We start from the raw sequence: 13942 nt of genomic DNA on the forward strand, positions 1-13942 counted from the left end.
TTCCTAGGATACGGCTTATCTATTGCGGTGGCCCACAGGAACTCAGTCCAGATTATCAGATATGTTTGCGGTACACACCATGGGGAGGAAATTGCATATAACTTGTTTCTGTGCCTTTCATTGTATTTCACCGGACATCCATTTCTAACCATCTATCAAAAATTACAAAATTTCATTGTACAAGAAAAGGATATGCCTTACCAAATTAGCATCAATGATCATTCGTTCGAATAATAATGCCATCCGACTGCAACTGCAGCTACTAATATGACTTTGAATAATAGCTTAGGGCTGAAGATAGATGATGATGACTGTGACGGCAGGGGTGGTTCCTGTGGCCTTCCTCTTAGCTTGGCAGACAGCTTGGACAGGAGCTGTGGGATCAGCCCAGGCCTCATGGCAGCTGCAAGTTAGAAATAAATGCCCTTCAGCTTTTTATCGATGATTTAGGGTGTATTTGGATCAACCCCAAATCACAAGTGGCTTGAATATTTTGGCAGAACAGATGATTATCTGTTCTGTTAGGAATTCAGGGAGTTTCCTGATATCAATTCCACATACACATCCAGGTTGATTCCTGATATTTGATTTGGGGTGGAGATGTTGAAAAAGAATACACACCCCCCTAATGTGCTTTCCTATATCCACCCCATCCCAAATGTGCACAGCAGAATGCAAAACTACCCATTCTACTGAAATATTGAAAACACTTGCGATTTGGGTACACATCCAAACAAGAGTTGGAGGTAAAGATAATGTGCTGCAAGAACAAGTCAGAAATTTGCAATACAAAACAACCACATCAATTCTAGAGAATGCTAAAAATAGCATCTTTACTTGAACAAACCAGATTTAGAAATCAAAAAATGCAACGGAAGACTTGCATCCAATAAGTTCAAGGTGCATTTTCACATCCATTTCGGAGATGTAGATGGCAGTTGGGTGCAGAATGCATCTTCTGTTGGAAGCTTCTTTTTTTTTGGGTGCCTGTCATAGGGCTTTGGAGATAAGATTATTGCAAAATGCTTTTGCGCCATAGTAGGATATGATAGGCTGATGAAACACTAGTTCCTGATTGAGATCACAGGTTATATAGGCGGCAAGCAGCATTGACTTAATGACATGGTGCAAGTTCTTAGGACTGTGGTTATTGTGTATTGAACAATTTTGTGGCAGAGAACAGGTTGTTGGGGATCACAGACTACTGAAACGGAGGTGAGAACATTTTGGCAAAGCCTTTGAGTATTCACCACTCTCTGCCTAGGATCTGTTGTGTGTTATCAATAGGTTTCTTCAGCAACCAAAAGAGTCATTGAGATTTACTCCGATCTTCAGTGAAATCCAGAAATTATGTTGGTTTAAACATATCTTTTACTCGTCCCTAGAGACGGAAATGAGATGGCTGAATCTCTATCAAGAGATTAGACTCTTGCAGAATCTCTTTTATTTTTAAGGAGATGAGACTTCTGGCAAGGGGGCTAAACATCTTGTTTACTCCTTCATCCAGAGGCCCAAATCCTCTGGGTTTTGATCTTGCAAGATCCGGGGCGCAGCACCCACTTCAATGTATTGGGAATCCTCTTCTCCTCCTTTAGTTTAATGACTTATCATTATCCTTTCAAACGGAGATCGCTGAATCTCCATCTAGAGAATCGGCAAGAGGGTCACTTGTTGTCAACCTACGGCCAATGTGATTCTTATTCCCTTCTATCTCTTCTAATAGAATTACAGTTAGTTGCAGAAACAAAGAACAAAAAATAATTTAAATAATAAATTTTTTTTTTTTTTTAAAGAGAGAGAATGGGCTTTCCATCTGCCTCTAGTGTAGAGTCATCAACCTTGTGAAGAGAACAATGGCAGAGGATGAGGTCTACATCTGTGCCTGGTCTTGCTACTAAATCTAACAGCAACCTTCATCTATTAATTACATTTAAGGTCATCGTCAATGCTGATGTAATTCTCTATCTTATTCATTGAATCACAGTTTGAAGTACCAGATTCAAATATTCCGAAATTTTAGTATGCACTTTAATCAGGAGTTACTGTCATGTTTAAAGGCTGAAAATTGTTTGGAATCCTATTTACTTGTAAAAATTGAAGGATCAGACTAAAAAGCAAAGCAGGAATGTTTGAGACTTTAAGGGGAGTTCTGACTTGGATGAATCTTATTTGACTGTTGTAACAAGATGAATATTCTTCTCCGCACATAAGCAGATAAGAGAAGAAAAGAAACATAGAAGGCTTACCTTTGCTTTTAAAGAATCTTTCCTCCTCACCAACTCGCCTCCGTAAAACATTAAGCAGAGACCCAAAATATAAGGCCAAAACAGTGCACGTGAATGTGACGACATTGTAAGGCATGCTAAAATCAGGACTGGTCAAAGGCACAAGCAGTACTTCTGTGTAGGAACGCACAAGATTGTTTTCCTGGAGAAGAACAAGAATTTTGAGAAAGAAGAGATTAGCAACGACAAGGAATTCATGGAACTCTTAAGAGGTAGATGTCAGCATTCCAATGGAGTCTACCTTCTAGACATGAATCTGTGATGTATGCTCATGGAACCAACATGCTGGAAGTCATACCTGAAATTTTAATAACAACAGTGACTTGCTAGAGTTATCCTCAAGAAAATGTTTGGTTGATTGGAAGTCAGGAAAGCTGATTACAGCAGAAGGAATGTCAAATCCCTGATTATCATCTCGTGGATATTCATCAATGTGTACAAAACCCTGTAACAATACTGAGATTCAGTAAAACATGAATCCAAAAGAGGACCCCACTCATATCATTTCAAATTTTCAATCGAACAAGAACTGGATTGAATGAAGTTCACCACAATCAATATGTGCAGGGAGGCTAAGTTGTGAAAACAAAAGTGAGAATGTGAGTATGAAGCTTGCATATGGCTTGGATCTCACAAGAAAATGTCATCCTAACAGAGTAAGGCTTCTTCTTCTCTTTGGATTGAAGGCAAAGGGATTGATATGTTCTAGCAGAGGGCTCAGATATACAGAACCAATGAAGATGACTTCATTATAATTTCCTCATTCATGGGATTTTAATGATGACCTAGGGCCTTAAGGCTGTTTCATTTACATTATGAGAAATGCTGAGACAATTCGTGCAAGGGATTGAAGAGGTGAATCATGGAACACGTGCCCACATGGCACTCATGTGATCCATAACACAGACCAGGTGGGTTCAACGTGAGTGCCCAATTGGGAGATCCAGACTGGTCCACCCAACAGGTGGGACACGTGTACATTGAACATAGGTTGTTGGTTATTTTCTAACTGTCCATTTTCATGATACAAGTGCGACCCACTCGATGAGTGGATTGGCCAGTTTTATGGGCCAAGCATGTTCACCGTGGTCATACTTAATGATTGGACCATATACCTCATATCCAACTACTCACCTCTTCAGTCTCTAGTCACATGAAATGCCAAAACATTTGTCTTTAAATTATGCTTTTACTATCAGTATTAGGGACAGACAGATTAGAGATTTATGCAGCAGAAAGCAGGAAATTCTTCACTTATCATCCAGCCCACCTTTGGGAATAGATTCTTTTTGAAAATGTCCTTCGGGAATGTATTCAACTTGAAACCTGTTTTTTTTTTTTTTAACCTAAACATGATATTAATTATTTTCAATAAGGTTTGGAATCCAGTATGCTCCCAATGCCTATTTGCTAAATGGTATGAAAACTAACCTTAGACTGGTAGACTTTGGGAAAGGACTTGAACAAATTAGTGTACCATATTGGAAAAGTGAGGTCTGCTCAGCCCACAGGTATGTGGAACTCTGCTCATCCACGGCCATCACACACAACCAAAACTGCTTACACAGCAAATGTGTGAGAAATCCAAGCTTTCCATCAGGTGGAACAATTAGATCTTCGAGCTCAAAAATCAAGCAATTTTAACTCCCAAGGTGGACCACATTGTGCAAGATAAACAGAATTAAAAGAACTTTTTATACACATTAATTTGTTGTGTTTGCTGTGGCCAGTCCAGGGAGTGAAACAATCCGAACAATGTGAGCCACCTGATAGAAAGCTCTGGATCTGCACAATTGCATCATATCGACATGTGCCTGCATGTGGACCAGCACAGATCTGTGTTTGCGGCCTCAGCTAACCTGTGGATAAGCTATTGCCCAAAAATCACACAATTGGTTGTTCATAACTATCCAATTCATCATCTATTTTCTGACAGTTAAAGAAAAGTTCAGCAACAAATCAGGAAAAAAAATCCAAACAGGTTAAAAACAAACGACTCTAGGGACTTTTCACATAGGCCTGCAATGAGCTGGCCTTTCAGCCAGTCAGTTTGGATTGGACATGTTCACCAAGCTAATCAGTTATAGAGTCAGACCATTTAATAAACAGTATTGAATGCACACTGGATATGATTTCTTGTCGTAAATATTTGCTAGATATTTTCCAACATCTGCAGTTAAGTATTTAGAAGGAGAAAAAGCTAATAAATAATAACTAAGCTATGCCTAGAGTGTACCTTATCAAAATCTATAGTTAGCGCAGCTGACTGCATGTCACAAGGGATTTTAAGTACCATTTCCATCACTCCGGGTGAAACTTTATCTTCTGAGGGTGAGACATGCATCATTTCGACCACATCTGAGACTGCCTGGGGCTGTCCATCTATAAACATTTGTAGAGTGTGGTAATAAACTTTAACATACCAGGGCACAACCTGGAAAATGACAGCCCGTACTGTACACCCATCCCCATTTGACATTGGAGATGCAATCTCATCATCCAATAACCCACCATGTGACTGTGTAGGCTTCAGAGAAAGAGCTATCGAACCCCTTTCATTCCCACTTCCCATTAAAAACCTGCTCAAATGGAATGGTGCTTGAAGGCATGACCACACTACAGGAAGCTTCCATGTAATACCCATATCAAGAGGCTTATGACTGCTGTAATTGTCAATAGAGAACTCATGAAAAATAGAAGAGCTTTGACCATGCAAGTTCTCCACTTCTCTAATCAGCTTGTCCGGAATAACAGGTAATTTGATGGGGACATCACGCGCACACGCACATGCACGCCGCCCCCCCTATGCACATACGCAAAGAGAAGGAGGGCCCCACAGTCAATCTGGCTTGATGACGACGTCCAGGGAGGGCTTCCTAGTTAGACGACTGAGTTTTGGTTCATTGGAGTGGGCCCGATAGTCAAGCCCATCATGGGTTCTCATGATCGTGGCCCACTAGTCCAATTGATCTTATATTTTAGGTCTTGCTTATTATTGTTAGTTAGAATATCATGGACGGTTTAGATTATTTTAATTAGCTATTATTTTTTATTAGTTCATTGCCAAGTAATAGGTTGCGCACATTGCGCGAGTTTTGGGGTATAGGGTTTTCTTATAAATAGGCATCCCTTGTAGTTCTTTTTCTCATTGAATATTAATAAAAAAATTCCTGCGTTTTTCTACTCCTCTGAGTTCTTGAGTTGTGGAAATCCAATTAGGTGCGCAGCCCTCCCTTCATTGAAGGGCTAACTACCATGTACGAAGCCACATCTATCCCGATCTATCCCTATCTCCTATCACCCATTCTTCCCATCTTCTACAACCATCCTCGCTTCGAATCCGTCAGCTTTTGCAGCAGTTCTTCTCCCTACAGCCGATTTCCAGAATCTGGCCCTGCAGGTAGGGCTGAAAGTTGGGCAGGTTCAACCCGACCGACCCGTGACCGACCCGACATTGGGTTGGGCTCGGGCAGGATATATCGGGTCCGATCTCAAGCTTGGGCTATACAAACACCAACCCGATAAAACTTGGGTTGGGCTCGGGTTGAGGTCTCGGGTTGTCCGACCCAACCCGAACCCGTTCAATATATTAGTTACTTATAAATTATAATTGAGTGTGGATCATTTGTGTCGAAGGCACAATAGTGATGTTGGGTCTCATTTGTCCACGTCATTTCCAAGTACTTAAGCTAACAAGATATGCCAAATTTCTCTCTCCCAAATAGATTGTGTGCTATGCTACATGACTTTAAAAGGAGTAGTTGTCCTATATTTTAGCTCGTTTTTTAAAAGAAAAAATGAAGTTCTTTATGATGAATAATCACATATATAATTAATAAAATCATAGATACAAAAAATAAGTCCTATATTAAAATATAATAAACTAATGTAATAACGAAAATATGAGCACGTATACACCCGACCAACCCGATCAACCCGACCGAGCCCGCTTGGGTTGGGCTTGGGTTGAGAATTCCCAACCCGAGATTGGGTTGGGTTGGGTTAGGGTTGAGGTATAGGAACCTTGGGTTGGGTTAGGGTTGAGCACCAACCCGACCCAACCCGCCTGACTTTCAGCCCTACCTGCAGGAGGGCTGAAACTTCAATGGAGCACCATGCACAGACCACGCATCCGATCGACACGAAACTCGGGAGTTTTGAAGCCCTCCCCTGGCCGACCAGAGCCAAGGAAGCGTTTTCCGCATTCGAAGCCCCTACGCAGGTGCGTCAGGCCTGGTCCGCTGTCCGCGCGCATGGACTGTCGCCAAGTTCAGAATTTCCGCCTATTTTATCTCTCTCATACCTATTTTCCATAACCCTAACCCTAGATTGCATTATTTTCAATTTATTTGCCCCTTTTCTAATCCTAGGGTTCTCTAAATTGAAACTGGTGAATCTCTTGGATTAAGGACTGATTACTGTGCATGTGTGGATGAGTTTTACCTCCCTTTGAGTATCATTTGGCTTATAATTTCTATTGATCCAGCCCTAACATGTGTAGGCCTGGACCCGCACAGATTCCCCTTGCTTAAATGTTTGAACTTTTGTGTGGGATGAGGAAATTTTATGTGAATGTTTCTGAATTAGTTTGATCTAAGGCCTAAGATCTTGCATATCATAGTTAATTTTCATGTCCTGCATCATAATTCAAAGCTTGGATCGGCTTCAAATCTTCTATTCTCCATTCCCATCTTCTCTAGTTCCATGACTAAGCCCCTCTCTAGTTCAAGAAATACGCTGCTAGACTTTGCAATGACACACGGTCCAGTCACCTTCCTTCTAAACAATGAGCTAAGGGACCAACTTGGCCGCAAAGATCTCTCACTAGAATAAGCTGTCATGGTTCTTCGGACACAGGGTTGAAGCACAACAGTCAGTGTCTGTTCAAGTACAATGCCGCCCCCCACTCCCGCTTCTGGACCAAATTAGGTCGAAATCAATCACAATCGTTGCAAATGATAGTATCCTCTGTAGATAGATGACCTGTCCATTATCGCAACAAGCCTAGCTTTGTCTCTACAACGAAGCAGCTTCAACCATGGAGTGAGATTCTCAGGGCAATGCACCATATCTCGAATTGCCCAAATGTGATTGGAAACCTCAATCTGGAGCAGAATAAGCAGTAGAAGACTCTAGGAAATTGATAGAAGTGCAGAAAAGACTTGAAAGAGCATGAGTCAGATTCTTCCAAGTTGCATCTACCTGATCAAGTGGGACATCAAAGATGGCCCAAAGCTCGACGCCAGGGGGCATGGATCAAACACATACATAATAGTGGGGCCGACATATTTTAACAAAAAAAAAAAAAAAAAGAAGAAGAAGCTTCCTTTAATCGTTTCAAATGCAAAAGCTTTTCAAACAAGCTTCACGTCAACATCAAAGGGTGGCCACTGAACATAAATACAGAGGTAAGTAATAATTACTGATTTACAACTTATTTACCCTGTAAATGAGAAAACAAACGGGCCCTAAAGGTTTCTTTAGGGGCACACCAGGGATTCGGTAAGGGGGTACAGTTCACTCTTCTGTTTATTGTGATAGTGGAAGCTCTTAGCAGGATGATAGGAAAAGCCTAAGAGGAAGGTTAGATCAGTGGATTTTTGGTTAGTAGTCCTAGCCCCCGAGCGTCACATGTTCAGTATCTAAATGACAACCCTTTGTTCTGGCCAAGTGGCCAATCTCCGTAAGATGATTAGGTTATTGAAAAAGCTTCAGGGCAAAAAATTAATATGAGGAAAAGAGAAATCGGTATTCAAATTCTAGACGGAATCTATTCAGATGTAAGACTAGTATCGTTCCTTCTTATCTTGGCCTCCCGCTGTGAGCGGGTAAGCTTCCCAATCCACTATGGGATTCATTGATCGAAAGAGTGGAAACGAAACTCTCAGCATTGAGAAGTAAATAACTATCTCTAGGGGCTGCATTACACTTGTTAAAGCATCTCTCACATATGCCGATGTATTCATACATGGCGAAGGTCTCATCGTCACTCCAAACCTTGATCGAACGGTCTTCAGTGCACGGACTCCACCAAAAATCATCCACAACCACATGGAGTATTCCAATCTCATTCATTGGGATTCCATATTTTCTGCTCCTGGCATCTGTAGTCATGCCATCAAGCAGCCCCGGTCCGACACAACCTGCGTAATCTACATGTTGCCGGGGAGAATTGACCACTTGAAGACCGAAGCCCTCAAAGACAACCCACTAATGAATTGCACCACACTCAGTGTCCTCGCAGCAAACATCTGGAAGGCAAGAACCATTGCCACAGGTTTGCCTGATGACCGGATATCTACCATGTTATTCCCCGTGGTTATACGCAAAAGGGTGGTCCCACACGTGCTAGATGGGTTTGCAGGCAATGCAGTCATGCCAGGGTTTGTACGTGCGAGCACGCATGAGCTGAAGACGAGTAGGGCTTCTGTTCTTGTGGGGAAAATTCAAGAAGGGCTAGAAAGGTTGGATGATGGGTATGTGAAATCAGGTATTGATTGGCTTGAAGTGCATAAAGGGGTGCCTTGTATGGTTGATAGCTTCTCAGTGGTGGCTTGGTGGAAGCTTGGATTGGAGATGGCCCATTTTGGGTGGGGCCCTATTAGATGTATTACCCTAGCTGAAATGAAGCCAGGCCTGGTCTTTCTATTGCCAGGGGAGAAAGATGAGGGAGGGATTAATGTGTGCTTGGAACTACCTTCTGATCATATGAAGGAATTTTACAAGCTAATGATGGAAGATTGATATAAGGTTATGGTTTTCAATGTATGGTACAACATCATTGTCTATGGTCGGTAAAATCTATTAAAGCATATGTGATGATCAGAGCAATAATATGGTGGGCCAACTTAATTGAAGTGTCTATCTTGTTCTAGATGGTTGGCTCATGCAAAATTGTTAAGGTTGAGGTTGGATGGACAAGTGAATTGAATTGTGAAGGTCCTGTTTCAAGTCTGTTTAGGTGGAGGCAGAACACCAAGGTATTCCTGCCCCACTATTAATTGCAAGAAGATTATATTTAAGTAGAGGAACTTTAGAGTTTGGAACTGGGGTTCATCTTTTCAATGATACAAACTGTTTACATGTTGGGTCTCACATTGTGTAACACCTAGAATTTTGTAGCTTGAGTATGCACTCTATCTCTGAAATTTTAGGTGTTAGTGAAAGCACATGTGGATACTTTCGAATATTCAACATCATCACATTTACATTCGCATGAGTATTTATCATACAAAAGTAAAATGAACTGAACTTTGCATATAGAGTTCCAATCATCGTAAAATCAACTAAACTTGACTACTTAGCCGGAGACTTTTACAAAATAAACTCTTAAAGTACCAATGGTTCTACTAAAACATAAGAATAAATCTGTATATCAATTTAGCTCCAATATCTCCGCTGCTCTTATGTAAGGCATCTCGTCCACTGGATCCTCAAACTGTTCTTTAAACATATCTGTAACTTAGGCGGGGGAAATGCAGGAGGTTTTCAATAGGGCTAAATTGCATGTGATGAATTGGACGGCTGCTTCAAAGGAAATTGCTCATTTCCCAGATAGTTGGCTAGAGTTGTAGCATTCTTTTTTGTATCCTTTTGTTTTCTTGTATTCTTTGGCTATGGGATCAAAATCCAATCTGATAGTTTTTTGGTATATCCTCTATCCAAGGTGTGGCCCATTATAAAAATGGTATGAATCGTTGAAAAGGTCCCCGATTCTACTGCTAAAGTCCTGATTTATTCAATTGAAATGCATTGGGATGTATTCTAGCAAAATCTCCTACCCTACATATCACAATATGTTGGTCTTAGGGGAGGAGTTTTCCTGGAATACCACAATAAATGCTATGTTGGGAGAAAGGATAATGGAATGTTGTGGTATTCTCCCATCCAAAACAGCCCTCAAGAAGAAATAAAATATTTCAATGACTCTTTGTGTGTGGACTGAAGTAGCAGCTCCAAATTGCAGGTATTTGTTTGGAAGGGAAATATGTAATTGCAATTTGGAGCCAATTTGTAGGAATGTAAGGGAGGTAACTACAATGGGAAATAATATGATGCGTGGCCCGCATTTTTCTGCAGCATACATAGGTTTTCAATTTCACAAGCGGACCCATGGTTATCCAGACCGTTAGTTTGTTGTGTCCGCAATGGATGGACAATGCCTCAAGAATTTCCTTGGTAGGACAATCTTGTACTTTTGATTTGTGGCCTACAGATAGATGGCTAAAAATAGAAATACAACAACGGTCCACATTCAAATGGAAAAGGTCCTAATATTGGCTGCTAGGTACCTTCCAATCCGGGAGATTTTTGGGGGCATTCTTCTTAAGCATGCAAGTCATTGGCCGAGTATTTCGAAATTTTAATCGAATTTGGCTACGAATAACTCTTTAGGTGGACCTTGGTCTAGACAGATGCTCGCCGAATCTTAAGAGATGCAAAAATGGGGTGCCGAAATGTACCACGTTGCAATTGTAGAATAGTGCATGCATTGAGACGGCATTGATCCTGAAATCCAATGGTCGTTTGAACCAAATCAATGGTGCTTTTTTGGCATTGCAATCTGATGACTGAATTCTCTTCCTCTGGTATAAATATAGGTTTAAAAAAAATTCCAGAGATAAGCATCATGATCACCAATAATCCCCGCATGTGCAAGCCCCGTCCTTGAAATGATGGAACTGCTTTATGTCTCTCAACACAATATCCCTCTCACTGATCTTGCTTACATGTTTCATCAATGAATGGCAATCTCCACACACTCTTAGATTCTTCACAATCCTAATAACCGCCAGACTCGAAGTGCTAACCAGCCCAAATGCGAGCGCCAGCTTCTCGCTATGACTTCCCAGTGCATCTTCCTTCTCCTCTTCCTCAATATTATGAAGCACCCAATCGGTATTGGGCGTGTAACCTTGGGCCCTCGCGCATGTTGTTATCTCCTCTAACTTCCAGTATATTTCTTCAGCACATGCGTGGGCCCAATCACCTGCTGTAAAACGATGCACATGGCCTCCAACCTCAATGAAACTCCACCCAGGAGGCTTATCTATACCCCTAATTTTCATTGCATTTCTCACCCTCGTGACGTCTTCCCATCTCTTGGCCCCAGCGTAGATGTTGGAGAGAAAAACATAGCTGCCTGGATGCTTAGGTTCAAGCTGTAAGAGCCTCTTTGATGCTAATTCTGCCATTTCAATATTCTTATGAGCTTGGCATGCGCAGAAGAGTGTGCCCCATATCACGAAATCAGGTTCGATTGGTATGCTTTCAATGAATTTGAGGGATTCTTCTAGGTGGCCCGCCCGAACAAATAGATCCACAATGCACGTGTAATGTTTCACCGTTGGTGTGATTAAGTAATCAAAACACATGCTATTGAAGACTTGCAGCCCTCAATCAACCAGGCCACAGTGCGAGCATGCCATCAAGACTGCCAGAAACACAACCTCATCTGGATGTATACCTGCAAAAATAGGCAGATTTCATCTCCTTAAGAATGTATGGGGCGCAAGAAAAGCACTGGTGGCTCACGAACGTAGGGTTTGGACCCTACCCTCTAACATATGTCAATTTGGTGCACAAAATCCAGGCTGTTCAAAGGTGGGCCCTGCCAAGTATTCACCCTGACTCAAGAATCATGCTGATACAGTCATCAGGTGGGCCATATGTGCATGAAGACATGAGGATTAAAAGATTGACCAATGGTCCACATTTGACATATACATGGTCCACCGCACATGGCTTGCCTGATGAGTGGAATGGCCTATTCTCAAGCCAGAGAATATACATGGTGGCACCAACCAAGTGCACATCCCAGATCTTGCTAAGACTCTCCACATTAGCACATGATGCAGAGTGGGATTAGACTCACACGAGTAGCGTAGAAGAGATCAATTAAATTTTCATTATGAAGACCATTGCTTCAATGTAGAGCTCATACCTGCAGATTTCATTTCTTTGAAACATCGGAGGGCCTCCCCGCAACATCCATGAGTGGCCCACCCTGATATCATGACACTCCAAGTAAGAAGATCCTTCTCTTTTATCTGACAGAAAACCCGACTGGCACACTCAATCTCTCCACACTTTGAATACATATCAACCAAAGCATTTCCAAGATCTTTGTTTATCCGAAATCCATTACCCAAAACATATTCATGAATCCGAATCCCAGCATCTAAAGCTCCGATCCTCGCGCATGCCGATAGTGTGGAAATCACTGTATAATCATTAGGTTTCACACCCTCGTCCAACATCCTACAGAAAGTACTTAAAAGCCCGTTGATGGTCTCCATCTTGTGAAAACCCAGCAACCATCGTTGTCCAAGAAATCACATTCTTCTCTGGCATGCGATCAAAAAGCAACATTGCCCTCTCCACATCACCTTTCTGCAAAAATCCATTAATCAAACTATTCCAAGAAGCGATGCTCCTCCTATCTGGCATTGTCTCGAAAAGCTTGCTCGCCCTTTCCAAATCCCCAACCTTACAACACCCATTAATTAAAACGTTCCACAACAGCACACTCTCAGCCTTATTTCTATCAGGAGTTTCCTCGAACAACTGCAGTGCGTGATCCAAGAACCCGAATTTCACATACATATTCGCCAATGAAGTCCGGACGAAGGAGTCGAGCTCAAGTCCAAGCCTAACGATACTGGCATGGAGGGCCCCACCGAGGCCATATTCAGGCAACGACGTAGCAGATTTGAGTACGAAGGGGAAGGTGAGGCGGTCAGGACGGATGCTTAGCCGTAGCATGAGGGCAAGATGGGAAATCGAGCCTGCAAAACGGCCATTATCAGAAAGTGCCCGGATCAACGAATTGAAGATGAAGAGATTGGGGTCACGGGAATGGCGGAAGATTGAGAGGGCATAGTCAATCGACTTGAAGAGAGAGCAGGTCGAGATGAGCTGGGTGATGACATGGCTGTTCTGGGAGAGGCCATGTAGGATGATCTGGGCATGGGTCTGTTTGAGATGGCAAGTGATTTCGGAGACATGGATGAGGGAAATAAAGCGCCTTTCTGGAGTAAGAGAACAGGCATCGAAGTGGTTTTGTACGGTGGTTTGGGTGGAAAAAGGTGGTTTTCTGGGAAGGGTGGGTTTGAAGGATGGCGTTCGCATATTCGACGTTAGTCCGGTCTCCGGTTGGGAATTCAAAAAGACCGTTAGTTTTGGAGGGTAAAGGGATGTTGATTAGTAGCGGATTTCGCAAGTTCGGGCCGTACTAGCTTGCTGCACGATGACTCTGAAAGGGGGGCCCACCTTCATTTATTTGTTGTATATGCATTCCGTCCATCCGTTATTACATCTCATTTTAGCGAATGAACCCAAAAATTAAGCAGATCCAAATATTAAGTGGACCACACCACGGGAAACAATGTTGATTAAATGGCCACCAATAAAAACTTCTTATAACCCACCGTAATCTTTATTTCCATCAACCACACATGGACCTCGATGAAGGGAAAATATATATAATTCAGGCTCCTATCCTAAAATGAGCTAGAATAAAGAATAAACCACGTGGATATTAAACACATATTTCAAGTTGGGCCCTATTTTCAGGGGCCGTATCTATCAAGCAGTTACCTTTACCTCACCGGACGCGGTTTGGTTAGTGACCCCACCACCAGCAAGCTAGCTAGAGT

At 42.1% G+C, this 13942-nt stretch overlaps 1 protein-coding gene and 2 pseudogenes across 1 annotated transcript; 1 reads left to right on the plus strand and 2 right to left on the minus strand.

Moving 5' to 3' along the window:
• On the minus strand, positions 1 to 7538 carry LOC131254868 (GPI transamidase component GPI16-like; annotated as a pseudogene).
• Positions 7539 to 8336: 798 nt separating this feature from the next.
• LOC131254870 (shikimate O-hydroxycinnamoyltransferase-like) lies at positions 8337 to 9029 on the plus strand. The gene has a single exon (XM_058255571.1). It carries the CDS (start codon positions 8337 to 8339, stop codon positions 9027 to 9029), a length of 693 nt encoding a protein of 230 aa, XP_058111554.1.
• Positions 9030 to 10589: 1560 nt separating this feature from the next.
• Positions 10590 to 13415, minus strand: LOC131254871 (pentatricopeptide repeat-containing protein At1g04840-like; annotated as a pseudogene).
• Positions 13416 to 13942: the final 527 nt, after the last annotated feature.

This window comes from Magnolia sinica, chromosome 9, assembly GCF_029962835.1.
Source record: "Magnolia sinica isolate HGM2019 chromosome 9, MsV1, whole genome shotgun sequence".
NCBI lineage: Eukaryota > Viridiplantae > Streptophyta > Magnoliopsida > Magnoliales > Magnoliaceae > Magnolia > Magnolia sinica.

Excerpts from the sequence above, each read along its gene's own strand:
- LOC131254870 (XM_058255571.1), top strand. The coding sequence starts at position 8,337 with ATGGAGTATTCCAATCTCATTCATTGGGATTCCATATTTTCTGCTCCT.